Below are 27209 nucleotides of genomic sequence, written 5' to 3'. Positions count from 1 at the left end.
AGATGGGAAGATTTAGTTAAGAGGAATGTAAAAGATTTACGAGGCGGAGCAAACTGAAAGGATTTGGCGATGAATAGAGATGGCTGGCTGGTTGTGAGACGGGATGGTCCTAGCGTCCGATCAACCCAAGAAAGAAAGAAAGAAATATTGTTTAATATTACAACTGTACTACGAACAAAATATGGGTACATGTATAGACGTATATGTTATGAGTATTATAACATTAGTATTCCTAACTATAGAACTGTGTGTATTTATCGTATATTCCGTTTTTAATTATTTATAATAGCTCAGCAGTGACTGACAACGCTTGTCGTACCATCACTTGTGTAGCAGCGGTCTTCTCGCAGTCTCCGACCGTTTCGTATCCATCTATACCATACACCGACAAGAGGGTCATAAATACTAACCCTCGGTTTCTATAGAGTGTAATCCCCCGCGGAGTAGGTCATGTAATGCTTATACGGACAGTATATTAATATACATACACGTTCTAAATGAAAACGAATTAAACAAACAAAATATTAGCGATATTAATACACGGCATTAAAGAACATTAATATATGGAACGCTTACGTGCTGGATATACTATCAATCAGTTGCGTACATCGATCTCGTGTATAAGTGTGTACTAAACGATCGGCCAACTATTAATTTAATTTATGGATATTCATATATATATATATATATATTTTCATAACCTTTCGCTCGTTTAATATTTGTCATAAATATAATGGTTCGACCTCGTGAGTAAGAGTATACTGAATAGTGGCGTAACAATAATTTTCAATATAAAATTCTATCAACTCTTTATTTCATACACAAATATTGTATTTTTAAATAAATATAGGTACTTGATCATTAATTAGATTTTTTGAGAGTAACAATAACAAAATGAAGTACTGGTAAAAAATTTAAAAATTAAAAAAAAAGATTAATTACCATATTTAGAAAAATTAAATAGATAGACCGGATTTGCTTTGGTTGATTTTTAATTCTTGTTATTCATATATGCGGTTTACACCGCATATATGTATAATCACATATATGTATAAGAGTGTATAATCACACTTTTTTTAACTCTTTAGTAGGTTTATATTATATTTGTTATTACACCGAAACCATAGATTTTTATGACTGCATGGACTAAACTTAAGTCAGAAATTCATATACATTCTATAAATATAATATTATTATAGATTTTAGCTAAAACTATTATCAATTTTAATTTATTTTTTAACATTTGTATTCTATTCATAAGTTTTTATCTTGTAAAAATGATAGTATACTTATACATAATAAACACAGAAAGAGTAACAAAACATTTGCTTAAGATACTTATTCTCTGTGTGCAGTCTTTTTTTTTCTTTTTTTTTTTTTATTATCAAATTACGTTTACTGAAATTTTATCCTAGTGCTTGCAACCTCGGTTTAATACATGTTTTAGTTTTTCTTATTTATTTTACAAAAATATTCATTATGATGCAACGACAATTCATTTTGAAGAATAATATTATTATTTTCGAGATGCTCAGAGATAAATTTGAAGATAAATTAATTCTAAAAATTATTATCAGAGAACAACAGAAAAATAAATACAAGAGTACTCGTATTTTAAGGGTTTTTGATAAATTGACTGAAGAACATATTTTTAATAATGAAATGAAATTTCGAAAAATTTTCCATATAAATGATAACAATTTTATTTCATTTTATCATTGGTCAAAAAAAATCTTACAAAATAACCAATATACCCCGACAAATATTTGGCAGTAACTTTAAGGCAACGTTTCTCAACCGGGTGTTCGTATCGGTCAGAATTAACTAAACACAGATGTGGAAAAACTTTTTATTTATATTAAAAACAAAAAATAAATACATAACCATAGCAATTAAAATTAAAAAGATAATCTACAGTATAATTATACTATGAACTATGAATAATAAAGTAAACAGTATACATCAATATGATATTCGTGATCGTTCAATACCTATTTAAAATTATGTTTAGTCATTGATTAAAATTGGAAACAAATTGAAGAAAAATTATATTTTAATATAAGGAGGGGGAAAGGAGGTTGGAGACGATTGATTTTATTTTATACCAATTTCGGGGGTCACGATGTACAAAAGATTGAGAAACGATGTTTTAAGATAAAAATATACTATAACAGTTGCATTTACGGTAGTACGTTCCCGGGTGGTGTTACGAAGAAGAAGAATAAATCATCAGATGGAAGTCACGTCTCGAAATCAGCACACGAAAAAAGCGGTAAAAACCTACGACGTACAAAGCGATACCACTGGACATCGAAAAACTGAATTACGGTCGCGACACGAGAGGCGAGGGTACGAATCCAATTTCAGGACTCTGGTATAAATGGAACACATTGCGATATTGATAACTTTACGTACACACAGGTATGGTTGTGCGTTGTTTATAGTATTTATTTATTTTTTTTTTTTTTATTATTATTAATATCCGCGTTCGGCGGCGGTAATAACAGCGTCGCCGGCGTTGCATGATGCGTGCACATTATCCAAGTATTGCACTGCCGCGTGTATGTATATATAAGTACGGACGGGTATACTCTGATTTCGTGATGGGCTCTTCGGATTGAAATTTATAGCCGCGCGCGACACGGTCCGTGCCGAGGCGCGCGCGATGCCGACGCGGTTGTTCGCAATACGTACGGACGGGAATACGCGGGACGGTTCCCACGATCATCTCGCGTTAGATAATGAATTTATAGCTCGCGGTAACGCACAAAGATTTCATTATCTGCCCTAATTTTTTTCATTTCTATATTTTTTTTTTTTTTTTTTTTGTGCAGGAACCGCCGCCGCCATCTTCGGCGGTCACGATCGTGGGCGCGCGTAAGAAAAATTGGTTCGAAGTCGGGAAATAATAATAATACAACGTAATACGTAGAATAACGCGCGCACTCGGAACGCACAGGGGTGATTCTATTGGAACAAAGCTTATTCGTAATTTCCGTAAGCGCAAACGTTTTAGAAAAAAAAAAAAAAAAAAAAACGAAGACGAAGAGAAAGACGAGCGGAGAGTTTCGAGACCAACATTCCGCGCGAGAAACCCGAACGTCGTTCGTCCGCCCGCCACTTCCCTCCGCGGTCGACGCATACGCTCCTATAAATATTATATAGAGTTATTGGTGCGATCGCGGACATTTTGATTATTAAGAAACGCAGTGCCGATAGAAATAAAAAAAATGTCTAAACCGTACGGGTAAAACGAAAACGCGTGGATCAATCGACAAGGGAAAAAATCATCCCGCGCGCAGGGGGTAAACTAGTAGTAGCCCCGCGTATACGTCACTGTTCGGTAAAGTTTGACGGTGCAACAACCGTGACAAAGTGTTTACCAACGGTTCAACCAAGGCCGTATCTGGGGGGGGGGGGCCCAGGGGGTCTAGCCCCCCCCCCCCCGAAATTTCTTCAATATTTTAAGAATGTTTCAAATACTTATTTATTTTTAATACCAACATAATTATTTTCAGTCAAAAATGACTTAAGCTTCCATTAATCATTGACTGCTTTTAATTTAATATCATAATATCATATGAAAATATGATATTAATTTTAATAAAAGAAGATTAAATGTTTTTCCGTCATATTTTTAACCGAATATCAAAAGTCAACATCTTAATTCAATAAAATTACAATATACATGTTTTGGACCCCTCCCGAAAAAAATTTCTAGATACGGCCTCGGGTTCAACGTACGTTTGTACATTTGTTTAGTAGTAGTAGTAGTAGTGGTAGTAGTAGTAGTAGTAGTACGCACATTAAGCCTGTTGGCCCGTTCGGGATGGCGAACGTGCGAGCGAACCGAGTCGGTGATCGTTCACCGCGCGGCGTCAACGGATCGCAATCGTATCGATAGGTATACGTCGAAAGAGATCGGTGGTAAGAGGGTGCGCGCGAAAGGGAGGGGAAAAACGAAAAGCGTCGTCCTCCGTGCACGCGTACACAAATACATCATCGGTGCTCGCGGGTGGCGCAGAGCCGGCGCCGGCTTTGATATGCCGCGCGCACGCACGCGGACACGCGCTAAATATATTACGGCGAAACGATATTGTTATTACCGCGCGTTCGGTTTCGGCCGGAACGCGACGACGGGGACTCGCGCGGGCTCGAAAAAACCCGTAAATCAACGGAATCCCGTACGCGGTGGGCGCCTATAAATATACGTGCGGAGCAACGAAATACGTGCATACCCCGTCCGGTGCATTGGCGGACGCACGCGCGCGTTACGATATGTTTACGCGCCGCACCGCGTGGCGTTTAACGAACGGTAAACGATGACGACGAGAACGAAATCCTACGCGTGAATACCGCCCGGTACGCGTGCGCCGATCGGCTTAGGCCCGACGCACGCGTGCGTTTTTCGCCGCAGTCGTTGAACGCGCACCGTTGCGTTGCGGTAACCGCACGTCGTCCGGTCGCCCGAGACGCGGCCTTCGGGGCAATGGAACATCCGCTTCAGTTAGTTTTTGGTTGCCGTTCGGTGGTTACCGGCTACGGACGGTTAATTGCGGAAAAAAAAAAAAAAAAAAAAAGGCAATTTTAGCTTACTTGGTGCACGAAAAATACGTACGTGTGGTATGACAGACGTTACTGGGTGCGCACCCGTTTGCAGGTTCAAGACTGTTTGAGAGGCGGATTTTACACTACGTTCGGTGATGTAAGAGAGAAGATCCAGAAAAGTTTTTTACGTATTTTCCGAACGAGCGTGTTCGCTCGTTTGACGAACTAGCAACAAAAGTATCTCCGAAGCTAATCTCTCTCGAGACACGTGTACGAGGACTCTCCAGAAAAAAATTCTGACGGACGCTTATCCGAGCACAGCTTTTTTTTGGTCCTATCGCGATAATTTTCGTCGGCGATGTTCCGAATTCCTTTACGACCTCGCCGATCGACAACTCAACGTCAACATCGTCGATTTCGGACATCCTGCGCGGAAAAATCGGACGCGTGCACGAGTCGATATAACAACAGTGTACCACTACTGAACCGGATTTCGCGTGCGCGGTGCCGTCGCGGCGAGACGTTGTTATCGGCGGCGGACACCGAACGCAGCGGCGCCCCGCAACAAGACACGTGCACTGCACGGTTTGATCGCGCGTAAAGTTCGCCGTATCATCGGCGCCGCAGCGGCGGGAAACGCACGTGCGCCGATCGGTTCGATCGACGTCGGAGGGCCGGTCGTGTCTCGTGGTGTACGCTTTCCGCCGGCGCCGCGTCTCGCGGCCGACCGGCGCCGACGTGGACACTCACCGCGCGACGAACGTTACCGCGCGGACTTTCGGCCGTTCCGTTAATGAGACGTACGTTTACCGACCCGGGGGTCCCGTCCTGAACCGTACGCGCGCGCGCACCGTTTTCACCCGAACGATACCCCCGGCGGTATTCGACGCGCCCGAAACCGGTATACGTTAAGGTGGGATCCCACGGCCCGTGGCGCGGCATTGCGCGGTGCAACAAACGCGCCGTGGGATTGATGGGGCGCGGCGCGGCTCGTGTAAGCGCGGCGCGGCGCGTCCGTTCCCGATGATTGTCGGTGTTGGTGTCCCGCGTCAAAGGAAAACCGGCGCGGCGCGTGTATTCACATCACACGACGTGGTGGCGCGGCTTACAATTTTTCTGTTTGGCACATAATTTCACCACTTGCCATAACATGATATGCAACGGCACAAATCTTTAGTTTTGATTTTTTATCATAACCATCCATTGTTGTATATTCAATTAAATAACAATAAATATGGTAGTAAAAAAAAATAGAATTAAACTAAAACACTGCGCAACACATAAAAAATACAAACAAAAATAACAAACGTCCGTTCTCTGAAAGGAGAAGAAACGCAATGATCAATGCAAAGATTCAAACTGGCACGGAAATTTGCCGCGCCTGAAAACGCGCCATGGGATCGTGTAGAGGCGCGCTCGTGCAGTGGCGCGTGTAGCGACGAAGTTCACGCGCCACGGGCCGTGGGATCCCACCTTTACGTGTACGACGACCGACCGACGCGCGTGTGCGCGGCACGGGATACGAATTCGGTAATTTTATTTATTTTTTTCTTATCAGTTGCAAGTCCGCGGTCCGAAGGCGCGAGAGCGTTCTGTTCGTTTCGCGCGGCGGTCGTGAACGTCGTTGAACGTCCGCCGAACTCGATTGCAACACGCTTACTGTTCCATTGATCCGCACGTGCGACACATCGTTTACGAATACGTACGGGTGAAACGCGGTTTTGAGTAAAACACGATTTTTCAAACGTCATTCGGTTACCGATTTCTAAACCCGGTCGAGTGTGAACACTGCTAAAACAAACGCGTTTTAATTATGTATGGTCGCCAAAATGTCCGTCGCGCGACCTTTCGGGAAGTATATTGACATTTGATTTATTAACCATGCGAATAACAACTTCTTGTCAAAGGTAACCGTATTTAAAAAAAAACATTAAGAAACAACAATTCGGAGAAATACAATGAACTGTAGTACGCATTCGTGTTACTGTATTATACAATGACAACGAATATACTTCTCATAAGTTACATCTTTAATTTATAAATATAAATAAACATAACGATAAACGTTCCTCTTAAAAACACAAGCTCCACCAGAAATATACGGAAGTAATTGTATTAGCATATTTGAAAGCTATAAAGACTACCAAGAACTTTACGCAGATGCTTCCAAGACACAAGACGAAATAGAGATTTCAATAATACTCAGAAACAAAAATATTATTTCAAACTACCAAATACGTGCTCCGTATTCACGGCCGAAGCAATAGCGGTACTCGAGGGGATCAATACGATCTTAAACGATGAACATCAAAAACATAAAATAGTCGGTGATTATTTGAGTACCCTAAATAGTATTAAAAATCCAATTGCAACCGGGTGACATCGCATTAAAAATGCAGAACAAATTAAATTAATTCGTTTAAGCTTAAGTTGTATCAAAAATAAACAAATCACTCTCTCATGTGGGTCCTCGGACATACGGGTATCGGAGGAAATGAATTAGCTACAGGCCAAAATTGCCTCCACGAGTACAGCAATCACGCTAATACCAGTGTATACTTACGAAGACTTAAAAAAATCAGGTAAAAGAGATGACCAACAATAAATGATTAAATATATGGAAGCGATAAACCACCAAACTAAACACAATCAAAAAAAAAAACTATTAACAGGTGGATAAATAGCTCTCTCAAAAGAAAAGAAGAATCTATATATAAAAACCGAATGAGAATTGAACACACACGACTTACACTCAGATACTTGATGGTAAAGCAAGAACTTCAAAACAGACCCGACAGTGCATTGGGACCAAAAACCGAAGATAACAATAAAATTATAGCTTCTTTTAAAAATTACAAACTTGTACAACATGATTTAAAAAAAAAAAAAATGTTTATATGCATACACTATAACTATATAACTAATGGCCATAGATGCCGGGTTTATTTTTTTTGAGATAAAAAAAAAAACGTATGTTGTTTTATAAATCAACAACAACATTCCAATTTTTTAAATTAACCAACAGAATTAATATAATAAAATTACGGGATAATTTGACAAGTATAAATGTATTGATCAAATAATTATAATATGCCTTAACCTAAGTACACACGCAATAACACAAGAAATATATAGTTTCAACAAAACTTATTATTAGTGTATTGCGATAGAATAATAATACGTAATAATACCAATACCTTACGTCTTGTCCTTGGGTGTAACAGTATTCTCATTTCCGTTTAGTTCAAATACATTTTACATTATTTTCTTAACAAGTGTGTCTTTTATTTAAATTTTGATTTCAAGATTAAATATTTATAGTACCCGCACTATGAGTTTCTCAACGAGCATTGATAATAATTACAAGAATTAATGGTCACAGATATTTATCTCTTATACCTAAATATTATACACACACACTCATAGATTTTAATCAAAGTAGCAGAACCATTACTAATGGAAACATTTAAGATTTAGAATATCGATAAAAAATAATCCGAGAACTACATTTCACCTATAGCTGCTCTAGGTCCGTATATATTATTATATCTATTCAACATTCAACAAAGAAGCGTATTGCAAAATTAAGTTTTAAATATTTGAATACGTATAAATGAATACATATTATTTTATAACTTTTAAAATAAATAATTCTATGTTGTACGATTAAAAATATAAAAACTTTTTTTTAATATAAATAATTAAATAAAATTTATAGTTTTATTTTCAAATTCTAGGACCAGAACGCTTAAAATTGATTTGTTTATATACTATTTTAATAAAAATTAATATTTTATTTTTAAAAAAAATATGCTTTTTGCATAACATTTTGTGTTGTAAGACTAATCTTAAGCTTCAGCACTTATTAATTAATCCATCGACATAATCTTTAAACCCATATAATAGTGATGATTATAGTTTTTATAAGTCGAATATTATATTTACAATGAAAAAATTTCGGAGAAGTTATTCGCCAAGATAATTTATACATAGCTTATGATTACTGACTCTACAAAAAGTAAATACTACGAAAAATTGTACAGGAAGACATGCGTGATCTTGCATTTCAAGTAACATTAAACCAGTTAGAATATTAACACATTTACACATGTATTTTAATATTTTTGCACATGAATACATACTATTATCTAACCAGTTTCATGAAGTACCTATTAAAAACCATATCGCACAACTTGAAGTTTTAATTTTTTTTATTTGACATGGAATATTATTTATATTCTTATAGTATAAGATAAATTCACCACCGACGCGCCAAACGTTTGACTAGTAATGATCGCTTGAGGTAATTTAACTTATTTAGCAACTATTAAGTCGGCCAAGTATTTGATTTGCTTTTAAATGTGAACGTTAACATTAAAATATACAACGTCAATTATATTTGAAATATGTTAAATATCTTTAAAAAAATAAAAACGTATATGCGAATTAACATTTAATACAATGCACGTATTATAATAATATTATTTTTCTGAACAAAAAAAAGTAGGAATCAAACAACTAAAGAAACAACTGTATCCATAATCAATTATCATTTATCATTTATAATCGATTATAAATTAAACATACACAATTAAGTATTACATAATTTTTGGAAAGAAACAATGAATAATTACAATTATTTATTTTTATGCAATTAAAAATAGAATGCAATAATCATTCTAATTGGATAGATATAACTTAATAATAATATTTGTTCATTTTATACATGTCTTAAATTATAGGGTTTGGGTAATTTATTTCCTTGATTTGTTCATATTAAATATATAAAATATTTTCATATTAAAATTATACATCAGTTTAAAACGTTCATATTGCATATTTTGTAAAAACTATTACAAATAAATTGATATCGATTAATATTAATAGTACTTAGTGACCGTTTTAAGTAAATCGTGTAAGTAACTTAATTCAATGCATAGGACTTAAATAACTTTATATTTTCCTAAACTTGAATGTGACCGATCAAGGATAAAAATACAATTAAAATAAATTTAACAGTTTTATTATTTAATAATATAATTTTTAATAAAAACTAATACTTATAATTACTTGTTAATGTAAATCATTTAAAAAAAATATATGGCATTAAGTTTAAATAATTATGATAAAACACAAACACTGAAACATCAATTGAAGTGGTTTTTTAACAAAAATATTACTTTAAACTCAAAAAATGATTATAACAGAAACTTTAATTTTAATTAACAATTAATAAAAATAAAAATGCTTTCGAAAATTTTGTGATGTGAAATATGAGATTCTGAGAATATAATTAAAATCTATTAGTCGGCTTATTCTCGAGTCTAGGTAGCGGATACTCCATCTATTTTAATTAACCAACGTTTCACGAATTTCTTTACATATATAGAACATAATAATGTATATTTTTTATTTTTTGTTTATAACAAAACCTTTTCTCAAGCCCCTTTCGACCCGTTCCCCACCACAAACTCGTCCACTCGGTGGACAACACACAAATTACAAGTATTATGTAATTTAGTATTATCAATTTCTCGAAAACTATGTCGGTACCGCCCCTTGAATAATGTCTCTGAACGTTTAAGAACACAATTATACGTTACGGTTTCGCAATATCTCAACGTTCGTGTATAATGATCATTTCGTACAAAATCGGAATAAGTTTCCCACGCGTCGATTTGCATCGGAAGGGAAAACAAAACGCATCTCGTATGCATTCACAAGCTTATTTCCATCCGAATGATATTCAAGCCTCAAGCCCATTTCGGACATTCCTTCGGTTGCCCCACAAAACCGTTTAAGATAATAACAAGATTGAACGCGCATCAATAGTACACTGTGGTAACAACGTTTAATTACTAACATTATGCAGCGTTTTTTTTTTTTTTTTTTTTTTTATGTATATAAATACCTCACATAGTACAAGCACCAAAATATGTGAGTGGCACTTGTCCTCACGAAAACCCTCTCGTTGAATATTAGTTTTAAACATAAAAGAAATGTAATGTTATTCAGACAACGAAACAAATATTAATGTAATTTTTACTGCACTATACAGTCTACGATAAGTAATATTTTTAATATTTGTACGAGATCAGTATATGTTACTCACCAATCAAAATGTAATATTTAAACATAAGATATTGTAATAATATCCATGGAAAAATATTATATATTTCCGTTTTTTGCATTTCTACTACTGTGTATTATAATCAATAAGTTTTTAAAATTAAGAAAATAATCCGTATGAAACGATTCATCCTTTGCAAATGTGATAGTAATACTAATGTTTAGCCAATAAAGAAGAAAAAAATGTTGTTTCATACTCAATAGAAATACGAACACACCAATATGATATAATAAACGTTCTACGATGGGAGACGCTAAACAAAATAATCGAGTAACATATAAACGTTACTTAGAAAACACAACAAACGGTTATGGAGGTTTATAAATCCGTCTACGAAATCGAGTATAAACATGTAGTTATTATTTTCTTACAGATCGAATACAGTAGCTTATCGTGTAATATAATTGTTTTATCTCGGTCTTACCATCTTTAAAACTGCCGGGTACAACAATTATATGTTATTATTTGCCAAAGACTGTTTTTTTTTTTTTTTTTTAAAAAGACTTACAGTTTAAAGCATTTTCTGAGATCTATATATAATTATACACCATGACTCGCTGGATACAACAGTGAAAGAAAAGAAAACACAAAGGAATTATCGATAGAAACGAAATTAACGTACTAAGGCACCTACAACGCGGCGCGCGCGCAAACAGTATACCAACAACGGAAATAAGGCATCTGAATAGACATCAATTTTTAGACATCTACTCTATAGGTACGTTATATTAATACTACAACAGTCATCAAGCATTCAAACGTAGGTCAACAACATTATCAATCCTTTATTTTCAACTCGACAAAACACACGCATGTTTGTTCGATAATAAACTTAAAGCAATGCAGTAATTATATTTTTTGACTATACATTAAATATTGTGTATAATACAAATTCTAAGCATAGGCGTGTCCACGGTAGGAATGATACTCACTTGCACCTTCACTAAGGTACAGGTAGTCCACACCACAAGCCCATAATTTACTAAATATAATTTTTTTTGTGGATCGTGAAACCTATATTGACTATTGATACAATTAAGAATTAATGAAGACAGTTATTCAAAATTATATGACAAAGTTTTAGATATTTTCTTAAACAAAAAAGAGATACCTAGGGAAGACAAAAAAAAAAAAAAAATGTATTCAAGTCAGACGGCAATAAAACAAAACATTTTATGTTTGAAAAAAAAATTGAAATTTAATTTTTTATGTGGTGCATAATTTTAAAGGACATTTTAAATGGATTAAAATTATGTTTTAGTTAAAAAATATTTTCACTTTTAAGTGCAATAGAACATTTAATATAAATTAATCTGAATAAACAAAAATGATATTTACTTTCCAACATGTTCAACTTAAATGATAATAAGCTAGAAGCAGAGCTAAGGGTGATACAATTATTTCTGTTATTCGTTATTGGTAAATTAAATTACCTATCATTAGTATATTTAATAATTTTCCAAATTTTTACAAAATATCAATTTTATTTGTAACAATTCTTGTTAAAAGTTGATCTTGTGAAAGATCATTTTCTTAATACAATTAAGTAAGAATTAACTCAAAAGTTTTAAGCCACAAAACCAATTAGAATCAATGATGTTAATATTTGCAGAATAGGAATTGGCAGCACAACTAGATCCATAAAGATATCATAGAAGAGTTTAAATATCTAATAATACTAAATGTCATCTTAAACCACGTAATTATTTTATAGAACAGCAACTTAATATATATATATATATATATATATATATATATTAAATTATCAATCTATTCAGATCATAATGTCAAATATACAAACAGTTGATAATACCAATAGAAAAATGAAAAAAAATCATTCACATCCGAACAATATAATCCAGCAATCCATCCTTAAAGATTTTTATGTCAAAGTCGTAGGGGAACCACCTGGTAGCATTTTTTGACTTAGAAACCAATCATACAATGTTATTTTCTAAATTTTCATTCTAGCCTAAGCTTCAGTTCTTATGAAAATAATATTGGTAAAATATATATTGATAATAAATTAAAATTTTACCTGATGGTTTTAGAGCTTTAATAGCAAATGGAATTACTAGATGTGGATGAGGCAAATCTAAAAATACAGCATCTGCTTTACCAGACACTTTATCACAAAATCCATTTTGGCAAACATCTCTAAGAAGCACAATAATATAAATATAAAAAAAAATGTAATATAACATTCAAACAAAAACTATAACAAAATAAATGTAACTACCTGCATTGACTAGTAACAATATCAGACAATCCATGAGATTTAAACTCTTTTTGAGCCTGATCTGCTCTTTGTTCATGAAAATCATAAGTATAAATATGTCCAGTTGGTTGTACTCTGAAAGCCATAGAATGAGTTAATGAACCACTTCCAGTTCCTATATGATAACAAATTTAAAGAGTATAATATTTTCTTGTATAAACTATGAATTAAAATAAAAGTCAAATTATATTACCTGACTCGACCACAATACTACCAGGTTTAAGTTCTAACATAAACATAATAAGACTTATATCTGGTGTGTATATGATCTGAGTTCTGTGAGGCAATGTCTGAGTCCAAAGTTCTGGTGTTGGATATAAAACATAAGCCCATCCATGGGACAAATTAACTTTTGATCCAAACTGTTTCCCAAATAATGATGAAATTTTCAATGCTCCATACTTAGTTTGCATGACGTTTTCAACTTTTTCACCTTTACGGTTTTCGATTATTGACTGAACTTGTATAGCATACATAGCTTGTGGGTTAATGTATAGTATGACGGTGTCTCCTTCTTCTATAATGTCTTTATAACGATTAAAACTCATTTCTAATAAAAAACAACAAACCAAATAATAAAACATGTGGTATACAAAAATAAAATCTATGATTAAGTCGTATGAATATCCATCTAAATTCTTATAAGTCATAATATTTTAAAAAATACAAAAGTTTATTTTAAATTAATTTATAGTTTCTGGTTTTTTTTTTTAGCAAATCCATACTCTGATTTTGTAAAATTTAAATATACATAGACACCGATTCATATTTTATACAATCAATAACATTATACCTAATAGATAAGTTTTATTTACTTTGTAATTTTCATAGAATGAGAAATTAAGCAATGATCTTATTAGTACTTAGTTGCACCAGTTATTTTAAAATTGCAGTACAATGAAATAATATATTATCTGAACACTTAGGCACCTTTTTCTAAAAATCTATTTTGGGATAAAACTGATGAAAATTTGACTCATCAAAAATACTACCCCAAAAACATATAGGGAAATTGCCTCACACAAAAATAGATTTTGGCCATTTTCTTTGTACTTATATCAGAGTTGATAAAAAACAAAAAAATGTTTCAATCGTTTCTGTAATTACACTAAATACAGCTGTTTAACTGTTAACACCTTAGATCATAAGATAAACATAATTTAATCACTGTTCAATAAAAAAATAAAAAAATGAATTATCTATTGCAGAATATTTAATAAAACTTGTAGACGGTACATGATTGGATAAAAATTATGTCTAAGACAACGGTTTTTTTCACATTGTTAAAAATGTTTTAAACGATTTAAACAAAACCGAATTTGATTAAATTAAATGATTAGAACATGTTTTAAACATCTCAACTCTTGTATAGATATTTTAGCACCCGTGTCTACATCTGACCACTGTCAACAATCATCAATTACATCAATACAGAGTGTACTAAGAACATGAGTTTTCTTTTTAATTAGGATTAAGATATACTGATTCGTAAAACATAGGTGGCAAATTGTTTCAAGAATTTTAACATTAACAATAGATATGTTTTATGGTTCGACTTACTATTGAACTGAAAACGATACTAAAAACAAACCACAATCAACACTATTTACTTCGATACTAACGGTCGTATAAATAATTTTGAAAAATTAATGATTTAGTGTAAAAATACAGATATTCATATAACTTTTTAAAAATTGAAGTTAAAATTTTCAAACACACTGGACACAATTTTATCACATGTAAACAAGAACATTGAAACGTTTTTCCTAACCTCAATAATAATACTGTGATAATAAATTATGGTTTATTATAATTTGTGTAACATTGAATCTCGTTTGTGGGGCGGTGCGCGGTAAATTACGACTATAATTCGTATTTTACATCATCGAACAAAAAAATTAAGAAGCAGCCATTGCAATTGAGCAAATACATTTTAAGCAAAATAACATTTAACATATTAATTCAAGAACTAATATGTTTAAATAAAAAATATAATTCAATTTTTACTTAATTTTCAAGCAGAGTTGAAACTTCTACTTAGGCAACGATATATTGATAATTACTAGAAAAATTTAAAATATATTTAACGTCTTAACAACAGCAATCATTAATATCATGGTATAATTTAAATAACACAATTTTAACGGTTCATTATAATATTTAAATATGGAATAAAACGTCTATATAAAAATAGATAACTATTAAATACACTTTGTTATTCGGTTTATATATAGTAGAATATTTTTATATAAAAATTATAATTTATAAAATACTTAGACAAATTATTTTAAATCAATATATGAGTTTTTAGTCAAAATTATTATGGAATAATAAATAGGTACATTAACCTCGATAAGCTCAAAGTCAAGGTACTTAGTTCATTAATCATCATTATTAAACATTTACACTATACATCAATAGTTATTATTATCATTATTGATTATAAATTATATTCGTTGAAATATATTAAATTTAAAATATTGTATAAACAATATATAAATAACAGTTATTCAACGATTCTAACAGAAAACAAAAAATATTCTTATAACTTTTCAGCATAATATTCAATATATTGTTTTTATTAATATCTAGGCCAATTTGTTGCCAAATCAATTTATATTTTAAAAAATCAGTTTACAATAAAATTACTCTGTATCAATATTTTAACATTATACTTAGAGCCTGGATTGATTTAAAAACTCAATTCTAATATTTATTATAGAAATAAATAATTTATATTGAATTCATATACCAATGCTTAGTAATTAAATAAAAACTATTTGTAGAAAAAAATAATACTCAAATTATATCATGAGATCTAGAATAAGTATTTTAGTCACATTTAACTGTAATAGACAATATTAAGTTTACAGAGTATTATCAGTAAAAAAAATTGAAATTTAAAAAAATAAATAACAGTCAGAGACTCACTTTATGTCTAGTTATTGAATACAAAAAATACATCAGAAAAATAATTACAATAATAATAATTCAAATCTATATTAAATGAATAACTATTTTATTTAATAGCAATGTTGCATGAAAAGGATGTTATCGTTTATCCTGCAATGGTTTAACTGTCTTTAATACATATCATACAATTTGGAAAAAAGTCATTAAAAACTTTAAATACTATTATTTGTCAACATTTAAACAATATCTATGAAAATGGAACATGATCATAAAAATATATTTAGGATCAAAAACATTAAATAAACATTATTATATAAACATTAAATAAACTATATATTCATTAAAATTTTGTTTCTTCAGCAAATGGAGTTCACAAGGAAGTATTTCTCAAAATGTATTGGTCAAAATAGTTCAATTTTCACTAATCCATAGCTATTAACTTCTTCAAATACTGGAAACTCTCCAGTACAATCTATACAAAATCCAACAATTAATAATCAAAGTTTAAACATATATTGGAGAAAATAAAGCCATATTTCAGAATATACTTTGAGAAAAATAATTTTTACCTCAAAGACTAGGTTATTGAACAATGTTCTAGACTTGGAAGTAATAAAGTAGAAAGTTCTTTTTTCTTCACCAAAATATGTAATTATATTTTCTTCAAAATTTGCACCCAACATTAAATAAAATCCTTGATACACGTATATGATATCAGAGTTGATATTTAATATAATCTGTAAAAATATCAGTACAAGATAATACACATTAAATACATACTTAGTTATCATTTAGTTGTGCTAATAGAAACAATTAATAATTTTTACTCGCAACATTCATACCAAAATATATTTCCCAATTCCTATACAAGTCTACACATTATATATTACAATTGCAGAATTTTATCGAAACAAAATATTATTAGTTACTTCTAATGATGGGTCAATTACTAAGAATTGTCAGTCAGCTAAAGAACAAAAGTAATAACAATTTATTTTATCCCTTGTCATAATGTTATGAAATTTGAACTAAAAAAAAAAAGAACTACCAAAATATTGCAATTATTATTGAAATAATTAGTAATTTGATGGTAGATATTGATCGATAACAGGTTAACGTCCATCTCTTAATCAATAGTGATTATATCAGTGTAAAACACAAATGTAGATAATCTTATACATTGTTTAAAATTTAAAATAATTTTATACTTGTTGCGGACTGTAATTTACTTCATCATCATGTACACTAAGATATTTAATAACATTTATCATTTCTATACAAAATGAACTCAAGCTTCAGTTTCTATTATTGTAAAACGATAAATGTATATATTATGTTAAATTATCAGTATTAATTAAAATTGAAATAGAAAATGTTTGTAATTAAACAATTTAAATCTATAAAAGAGCATATTCTAGCACCTGAGTGACAAAATACATAGAATAGCGTTTACAATAGGAAAATCTTTTAAAATTATTAATTGATTTTACATGATTTAAAATAAATATTTAAAATAAACCCAAAAAAAAACCTAGTTTTTCAAATCTGATTTATTTAATAATAATTCTAGCTAAGATAGAACTCAACATTAAAACTCACTACACATTCATTGAACTGTCATTGTTGTTTAGGCATCAGATACCTATTAATTTGGTAAACATAATGAACTGATATTTTGTCTATACTGTAGTAAAAAAAAAAAAAAAAAATGAATTTATAATTGTTCTCAGGAAAAATAATATTATTTTTAATCTCTTATGGAAGTGTGCAACCAAAATTGTATTGAATTAATGATGAAATATTGATGTATAAATGTGTAATGCAAGAACTTATTTTTTAACTAAGAATAGTAATGGGTTTGAAACTGGTTTATATTTTTTATCTATTACTACACGACTACCTTTTTAATGATAGTGTTGGTGTGGTGTATAATTTTTCAACTATAAATTTAAATAATTACTCAAATATGGACGCATGTATATTATATTATTATATATATTTATTTTTTTTAAGTATGAATTATGAATTATGTTTTACGATATATATTTATTGTATACAACACTGTCTTTTTAAACATCTTTGCAATAATGTAAGTATATTTTCAATACAAAATAATTTAAATGCAACATTTATACTTTAAAAATGTATTGAGTATCCACAAATTAGAAGTTAAAGTTTATATCAAATGCACTAAATCGTTAATGAAAATGTAATTTCTTAAATTTAACTATTGAAAATATTTGTACACACTGTTTGTAATGTAATTTCTAAATCACCCTTGAAGTATACACTGTGATTCATTTCTTGTTTTTTAATTTTTTTTTAACTCCTATGATCAAAGTATACATTATAAGATTAAAAGTGGTGAAAAAATCTCCAATGAGCCTACAAAAACACTGCTGCCAAAACACTACTTTGATGTATCACTACATTATACTATTTTTAGTCAATCAAATAAGTATAAAAATTAGAAAATGACTTTATGGTAGTTACGCAATATTGTATAATAGTTCATTTGTGATAAATTAAACACATTATTTTTTAATGTGCCAAATAAAAATGGTAATGCAATTAATCACATGGTAAACATAATAATTTAACACCCACAATCATTAATTGTTTTTCTAATATCAGTAAACACTTCAATTCCCAACATTGTAACTCATAATCTGTCCGGTCGTTAATTATATGCCATCTACGTTCGATTACATTTTAAATAAATTAAATGAAGGTGAAGAAATTCTGAAAGAATAACATTAATACATTTCCAACACCAATTATTTTCCCACCTAAATGATAGTTAAATATATATATATATATACTTATTACAATTCGAATTATTGTATAGCAGTTCTCTAGTGTAAACACATAGGTATTGTTCCTTATTAATCAAGTGGAGAATTTTCCTTGGATATCATATTTCATAACAATGGATTTTCTATAAAAAAAATAATATATTTCAAATGCTACAACAAATACTATTAATGACCAATAGTTTTTCATAGTAACTACTTTAATAATTTTACTTGAATATTAAATTAATCATAGTCCATAGCTAACCAATTATCATTTTCTACTTTTTTCTTGTTTGCATCGGGCAAACATGATATATGCAGCCACCTTGTACAAGAATCATATTGAACCGTTGAGCTATATTCTTCAGCAACACCTTGATAATTTCCTTTCAAATTTCCTTCATCTTTTTCACAAATCAAATAATTGTTTTTAATTCACATAAACCTTGTGAATATCATGTTCTCCAAGTCTTTGCGGTAAACATTGGAATTGGAATCATCAATTACTTTTACAGCTCATTAATTAATTTGAAAATTATAATATGAATACACCACAGATATATCCATAATTTTGATATGGTATATTGACATATAGATCCATCCATTTATCGACATTGCTAATTACTTGCATTGGATTCCACTTCTTGGATATACTCTTCAACATATCCAGAACACACATTCAGTAGAGTTTAAATAACTGACAGTCTTTTCAATAAAATTGACATACAATCAAGTCCAAATACTATTTTCCAGTGACTGTACTATAAGTCTAGACAAATTAAACCATTCAAGTCTTCCGTTGGTAGAGTTCTCAAAATTTTTTCCAACATTTAACAAATAATATCTGTAATCAGACACTTTATTTGTTGTTTTTTTTTTAGTTATCCAAATATATTCATTTTTTTCTAAAAATATATTTGTAATATACACCATATTTTAGTATTTTATAACAAATGTTCCATGCCACCAGCTTGATTTCAACTTGAGCAGTCAAATATGTGTTATTAATTAGACGTGAGACTTTAACTTTTAATACTTTTAATATATTTATTTTATAAATCAAAGTGTTAACAAAATTCTGATACTAAGTGCATTAAGTTGGTTGTAGTTCTAGTTGTGGTTCTGTGATTAGAACTAGTTACATAATTGCACACGGTTTCAATAAATATATGGTAGCCCATAACAATCAAAGAGAACAGCTATCACCTTCAGTATTTAACTGTTTAAAGTCCAAATAAGTTATCTACACCTCATCATTATCAAAAGAAATTTTTGATACTACATAGTCATCAACTCCGAGATAAGATCGCATGTAATAATTTGCATCTTTCACTAGTTTACTAGTGCGATATAAATTATATTTTCCTGTAGGTGACTTTATATTTTACTGTTCCCAAACCACCACACGACCATGAATGTTGATATAAATTATTACTTAAATCCTCATTTTCTGGACAACATTCAACTACCACTGAAGACATAGTTTCATCAACACCTTCAGTTTAGTTTTGAATTTTTTCAACATGCTTTTTCTTTATTGTTACCTGGTCAAGATTTCTCATATTTAGCATGATCATCATTGGTATCTAATATTTGTTGCTCTGAATCTAGGATTGTTTTTTCACGACAACTAATAGTTGTTTGTGGGTCTGTCATCTCTTTTGTTTCCTCTTCAATAGCAATATTATCATTTTCTTATTGTCTATTATTTTGAACAGGTTTACTATTGTTAGCATACAAGACCCTATTGTTGTTTCTCAAGAACGCAGGACATTTACCGTTCTTTCTCCAAATTTCTGGAGTGTTCGAAAGCAAATTATCTTCATCACCATATTTGTTACCAATTGCACACTTCCACCTTGGTATTTTTATTTTCAATTGCCTAAAACAATTACCTTTATACATAGTTTATCATTTCAACAAATCCCTACACTTCATTTTTTTCTTACCAAATTAAAACAGCTTTAAATTGGAGCTTTACTCTGACGATCAAATTTACTAAGTATAAAATAACTTTTTCCCATAATGGTATGCAAGGTACATTCTCCAAAAGGATATGCAACAAATATTTTTTGCTGTACATACTGTTCACCTCGAGGTTATTCTGATCAAACAAAGTTCAACACTTTCAAATATTTGTCTGAAATCATAAAAAAGGCAGATTTTTTTATGTTCAACATAATGGGAATACTCAAATGTTTCATCTGTGGCATTGCCATCCAAAAAATTAATATTATCAACTGGCAGTTGAATCACACGTCTTCAACCAACCCATGCTGTGCTCTAAGTTTTGAAGTAATTCCTTTAAATTCTTGTTTATGTTTTTCTGTTGATCTTTCTGACACTAATAAAAAATTACTAACTGCCCACATAGCTCCTGATAAGACGGTACCTTAATAGACTTAAGAGTTGATTTACTGGATTCAACACTTGTAGCGAGCCTGGACCTGGAGTGGCTAGGCCCGTACGATTATTTAATAACGAAGGTCTCGCTGTTGGCCGCTGGTTGAAGCGTCAGAGGATCGGATAGATGTACACGAATGTTTATAACTTTATCAAGAAATACATTAAAACAATGAACACTGAACAATAGTAACTAACAAAGTATAAAACACGCGAGCAATCTACGGTTCGGCCGCAACGGGTGAAGCACGGACTACGTGTTCGATGCAAAGCTACAAGTTCGTCTTATCAATTACGTTGGAATGGCAACACGATGAATATAAACGTTATCACAACAACTACTACACGGCGTTATCAGTTGTTGTTGACAGAACAGACGGTAAAAACGGTTACCGCGTTGGCGCACTCGTACGGACTGGCAACGTAAAATTATATTAATGAAAGTATACATTAAATGAAATACCTTGAAGATAATCATTCGATTATGATAATCTGCTACTACTTCCTTTGCTCGTCCAGCCCAACTTACTGGCTAGTTATTTTTAATTGGTGTACTTAGATGTCCTGTTATACTTTGAACTATTTTAATTTCCGTTAGATTTTGATGACATCTTAAACTATTTGTTCGTTTATAGATTGAACGATGTTGACCAGAAAGTAAATGAGCAAATCCATTGTTAAATCCTTCGCAAATGTTGTTCGTTTTATCCCAGTCACTATGTTTCACCTCAAAAAACATTCCATAAAGGAATAGGAAACAACGAAGAATATCTTTGTTCCCGTTTTTTTAGTATCAATCCACGTTTCATCAAAGTATGTCAGAAAAGCAAAAATAATCAGATTATTTTTAACAAAAAAGTCTAAATTTAGTATTTTTTCATAGGCATCACAAACAATCTGATGGTGGTATAAAAGCAAGAAAAGCAAAATAACGAATTTTTGAAGAGAAATTTATATTGTACAACTTTTATATTTCTGGTATTGTTTAAATTTTTTTCCAAATAGCTTTCATTAGATGAAAGTAGCAACCCCGTTGTTTAGTAATTGGAAAACACTCCATGTATGATTTTCTAGAAGCCATTTCAACACCTGTTGTAATAGACTCTGGCTCGAACTTTCCAAATATCGTAGTCTTCTTCTGTCCTGTGAGTCATTAAACTGTATACCAATAGGAATATGGATCCACCATTTAATTTTCTGTGAATTACAAAAAACTGATTAAAAATTGATGGAGCAGATTTTTTCATCCGCATACCACTGTGAACATTATTTTAATGTTTTCAAAATATCCTTAGTACAGAATAATAAAACACGCATGTTTTCACTTCCAGAATCAACATTTTAATTATTTTCTTTTTTATCTATTATTTGATATATATCGGGAATTATTAGTTCTTCCACACAATTAGGGTGTATATTTAGAATTTCCTTCTTTCGTAGTCGCTGAATTGTTCTCTTTAAGAAGTCAATTTTTGGAATATAAGGAATTACTTCACGAGGTAATTTTTTTGAAGCCAAAGCTAAAATCAACGCTGAAATACCAGTAGATACGGTTGCATTTTCTTTTCTTTCTGAAGTAAATTGAATTGCAGCTAATCTGGATGCCTCTGGTAAATGAGTGTGATCATCAAAGTCCCAAACAACGTTATTTTATTGTGTATGACACCTTCCACGACCTTTTTTTACTGTCATATTGACTGCACTGATACACTTTGCATACTTTTTATGGGTTTTAAGGATATCAGATGCATTTGTGATGTAATTGGCTTAATATATTTATCAATGATTCCTATTTTTATCCCTATCTCGTTTTATATTCCAACAATACATATTATAACCAAATTATTTAGCACGTCCACATTTAATACATTTATAAATTTTAAAGTGTTATTGTTCAAGAGTAATATTAAATTTTATATTTTGTTTGTGTAATTTTTGTAAGGTAAAGTACGGGACCTAATACCTGATCAGACCTCATCCCTCTTTGAAGGTCACCCTGTCTCTTTAGAGACGCCACTTAAATTGCGTCCTAATCACTTGGATGCAACTTACCTCTAATAATAATTAACTAATAATTTTCGTCCGACTTTTTCGGATGCAACTTACCTGCTATAATTAATATAGGATGCAAGTATTAAGCACCGTCCGGAACCTGTGTATTTCGATAATGAATGTTAAACTATCGTACCCGACTGTTAACTGTTTTGACGCTTCTCGATTCTTCCAGAAAACTTAATTAAACGCGATTAGAGTTGTCGATATTTGCTAGAAGTCGTAAGTATTTATTTCAAAAATATCCGAAGATCAGTTGTCCCATAAAAATATGTTTTCATTTTTTTTCATTAATGCGTTAAAATATTACCTATTAATTTTGCAAAAATCCTAGTGCATATTATTTCGTGAGTACCTATAGGTATATCTATACCTAGATATCAATACTTTTTTATTTATCCCTATCTATCGTATTTATCAGATACATAAATAATGATTGTAATCATGTATTATTATTGTTGCTGAAAAATAATATGTACTCGTTCTAGTAACTATCAGACTGTTTTGTGTATTGTAATATTTTAGTAAATTTTTTACATTTACAAATCTAGTTGCTATGGTCGAAAAGTGTTAGTAGTTAGTTATCTAAGTGCAAATCGCAATAAATTTATTTATATTCTGTACTATAAACGTGTTTAAAATGCACAACTTTCAATAAATAGTTACTGATTAACGTTTAGTCATTAAACCAATATTTACGAGCGTCAGTAATGTTATGGGAACTATGGTCACTAACCGGAAGGGAGGGATCACGGTTATGGGGAGTTATGAAATCCTTTTACTTTTAGATTATGACTTATAAACGGGACAAATACTCTACTGTATTAATATTTTACAATTATGTCTTATTCAAGTACCAAACTTTCGAACCATAGAACTACACCAAAAGTATCTTTCATGATAATGTATACCTACTTCAGTACTTTGAAAACTGTAAATGGGACTTAAAAAAAAGATAATTTATTAATTTTATCAGTGATTTTTGTGATATAAAAAGAAAAAAAAATAGAGAAAAACATTTTTGAAATAATATTAAACCCTGTCTTGTAAGTTTATATACATATTATTTTTTTTTGATAAGATTAGTAGTTCTTTATTTAACGTCAGGTTGATATTTTAATGTACAAGGCTAACCATAAGAAATATTTTACTTGGTATTCAGAAAAAGTTTGGTTCTTTAACTATAGTTCACTTGTTACATAAAAGTTTTAAGTTTAAAATATGTCTGGTGCAGCTAACTCGTTATTTTCATGAATGGTGAACGTTAGTTTTCCGTTTTAATCTCTTAAGTGTAACATATTTTGTAACAATTATATTTAAAGAATTTTAGATAAAACAAGTATTTTAAACTTGAAGTACAAATAATTTTGCTTTTATTCTAGATATGAAAATTCAAAAATTGATTTTATCACTTAAGTTTACATATTAATTAAAGAATATTGATATACTTTAAATTAATATCTATTATAAATTCTTAATTATTTTCACTCTTGCGTTGGTTTTAATGTGTACGCAAATGCTAATTTAGATTATAGAAGTTAATTTTATAATTCAGTTATTTGAAATATTTAATGAACTCTATAATGCTTTAAATAGATTAAATACACTTAATTACACTGTAATGCGTTTTTCTCAAAATTTGTTACAATAAAGAACTTTTTTTTCGGTTATTTATTAACAATGTTTCTAGTGCTCTTTTCGGTGATATTTTTTTTTTTTTTTTAACTCTTGTCAATGTTTAAATATAATTTAATTTAATTATGCTGTTTTTAATGAAGCTTCACCCTAAGTTATTGGTTTCACTGTAACTCCAGAGGTGATATTCCTATTAAAATATTTACTAAAAAAAAAAATGAAAAGACAAATATTATACTTAATTCATAGGCGAATATTTTTTCACATCCGTGAGGAGGGCTTAACATTTTTATCTTATCCATCAGTGTAAACAGACATTTTTAGACGCTTCAACCTATTAACTAGTGGCTACTCTTACTATATTCTAGTTGAGACACCAAATATTTATACAGGTAATAGGAACCGATATTTTTCGAGAGGGAAAATAATATTTTACTCAATTTAATAAAAAAAGCAAACAAGGAATTTACTTGGTGTCTTAAAATTACATAGTTATGATAAGTTTTAATCGATAAACATACTTCCAATAATTGCATTACTGTTTTTTTTCATAGCTTAATATTATTTAAATATTAAGCATACAAGTACAACTGACATCACAAACATTATATATGGAGTAGGTATGCGCTTACGAAATTTAATTATTATACTACGTTTGATTCAATATGTACACACATGTAAATAAACAATTTATACCGACCATAAAATAATTTATCGACGCTTAAAAATGTATGAAAAACAATTTAAATAATGAATAAAAATGAGTATGCTTATGCAGTGGTGTTCCTATAGAATAGGAATGGGGGACTGGCGACTCATGGGCCGCATCCAGACCGCGTACTTTTTTAATCTGCCCCATGATACATTTTCAAATTACTTCATAACGTTTCAGCGTTTATCGGTGTTTTATTTTTTCACGTTGATCGTAAAACGTAAATATTATATTTTTCTCTAGTGTTGAACTGCAGCTAATTTATTATATTTCTAATAGCATAGCTAACATATCTATACATATTGGGTAAGTTTTGTATTGGTTTAATCGTAAAATTAAATTGTATAAAATAAATGCTAATTGTCAATTCTAAGGACTTTTTTTCATTTTGCCCACCAAATTTTATAGTTTTACAAATTGGCTTTCTATTTACTTTGAGTTGCTAATCCCTGTCATAGATCATGTTGTATAGTCTCAACATAATTTAAATATTGCTCTGGTATATCGTAGTGTACATTACATATATACTTATACGAATAAGTCTTTCGTGGTAATTTTATCGTTTAAAGTAGGTGTACATTCAGAATCACATATTTCATTCATTTTTTAAGTTTTATATAAAAATCATAACGTTATTATACTATACTTTACGGATAAATTTGCATGGCTCATGTTCAGTTATTAATTTTAGCAAAAAATATAGTTCTATAATCAAAGAAAAAAATGTGTCCAACATTTGGATGCCTTTTCATCCTGTATCACTTACCAATAACACACAAAATGTTTGAAATACTTTATGTTTTGAAGATAATTATCTATTCTATAACATTGATAATTTTTATCAAAATAAATTGATAAAGACGGATATATTTAGATAGGTTTCAACAGCGAAAGTCGGAACAGTGATTCGACCACACACAGCCCAGTGGTGACACTATTACATCAAATTACGTTGCAAGAGTATTAGAAGTAATACCACGTGCGAGTGATCATTTTCGATCGTCGATGGCAGTGAAACAAAAACTTTTTTAATACAGCTAAACCGTAGCCGATTCCCATGATCCACTTGCGTAATCCTCAACGTTATCACCAGGACACGGTCGGCGACCGCCGAAACGGCCGTGAGGACGATTACTCATAATAAACGGATCCTAACGGTACATAACGTTGTACCGATTGCGTTGAAATCATAAATTAACGGCGAGCGAAAGAATTATTTTCCGGTCGTACGGCGAGCACGAAATGAGTCTCGACTTACGTGACAAGCTTACGCGACGCGCAGTTACAGCCGTATTTATCCGGAAAAAGTTTTACGATCCATCCTGCGGCGGTGGAGTGGTAGTTTTTTCCGCGCGAAACAATGTCATTAAAACTTTTGTTTCGTACCGTTTTTCCTTTCGCACAAGCGCACAAAACGCGTGCATCGTCATTCGGAGGAAACCTTTATTCAATAACAACGAACGTGATGATTCCGTGCACCGGTAACGCTCGAATGGTCCGTACGAGTACTGGTTTTCACGGTTTCCATTCGAATACGAAACTGAGTACAACAACGATGTACAATTATTTTCTAACGACCGCGAGCCGCGAGCCGGCGGTACACCGGCGGCAAAATGAGGAAAACGCGTTTCGAGTGGACGGTGCGACCAACGTGGGCCGCGAAGAACGGCCGCGGCGCACCGGACCACGGTTGAGCAGGCGAAGACGAGACCGTCGTCATTGCGCGGGAAAACAACGTTTGGG

At 31.2% G+C, this 27209-nt stretch overlaps 2 protein-coding genes and 1 pseudogene across 9 annotated transcripts in view; all 3 read right to left on the bottom strand.

Moving 5' to 3' along the window:
- LOC112687400 (tRNA (adenine(58)-N(1))-methyltransferase catalytic subunit TRMT61A) overlaps window positions 1–14672 on the bottom strand; it is a 32217-nt gene extending 17545 nt beyond the window's left edge. Inside the window, exons 1-4 of the mRNA XM_025560086.1 lie at window positions 14517–14672; window positions 13150–13506; window positions 12918–13071; window positions 12717–12835 (exon numbers count right to left, since the gene is read on the bottom strand). Coding sequence (XP_025415871.1) covers window positions 12717–12835; window positions 12918–13071; window positions 13150–13504 — 628 coding nt within the window. The 5' untranslated portion in view covers window positions 13505–13506; window positions 14517–14672. The remainder of the gene's footprint in view (window positions 1–12716; window positions 12836–12917; window positions 13072–13149; window positions 13507–14516) is intronic.
- A 1490-nt stretch (window positions 14673–16162) lies between these two features.
- The window catches only part of LOC112687431, a 17953-nt gene continuing 6906 nt past the window's right edge, over window positions 16163–27209 (bottom strand). Inside the window, exons 1-5 of one of the 8 annotated variants that reach the window (XR_003148978.1) lie at window positions 21057–21388; window positions 20936–21008; window positions 18896–20804; window positions 18699–18807; window positions 16518–16606 (exon numbers count right to left, since the gene is read on the bottom strand). Coding sequence is in view for 1 of the 8 variants with exons in the window: in XM_025560131.1 (XP_025415916.1) it covers window positions 16291–16341; window positions 16439–16606 (219 nt within the window). In the remaining 7 variants the exon portion in view is untranslated. Of the gene's footprint in view, window positions 16342–16438; window positions 16607–18698; window positions 18808–18895; window positions 21389–27209 lie in introns of those variants that run through there. The other 7 variants (XR_003148976.1, XR_003148973.1, XR_003148975.1 and 4 more) reach the window with 7 other exon arrangements.
- Window positions 21502–22221, bottom strand: LOC112687433 (annotated as a pseudogene).

Source organism: Sipha flava, unplaced genomic scaffold (assembly GCF_003268045.1).
Source record: "Sipha flava isolate LNK unplaced genomic scaffold, YSA_version1 34_pilon_pilon, whole genome shotgun sequence".
NCBI lineage: Eukaryota > Metazoa > Arthropoda > Insecta > Hemiptera > Aphididae > Sipha > Sipha flava.
This window is presented reverse-complemented; position numbering and strand designations above follow the sequence as displayed.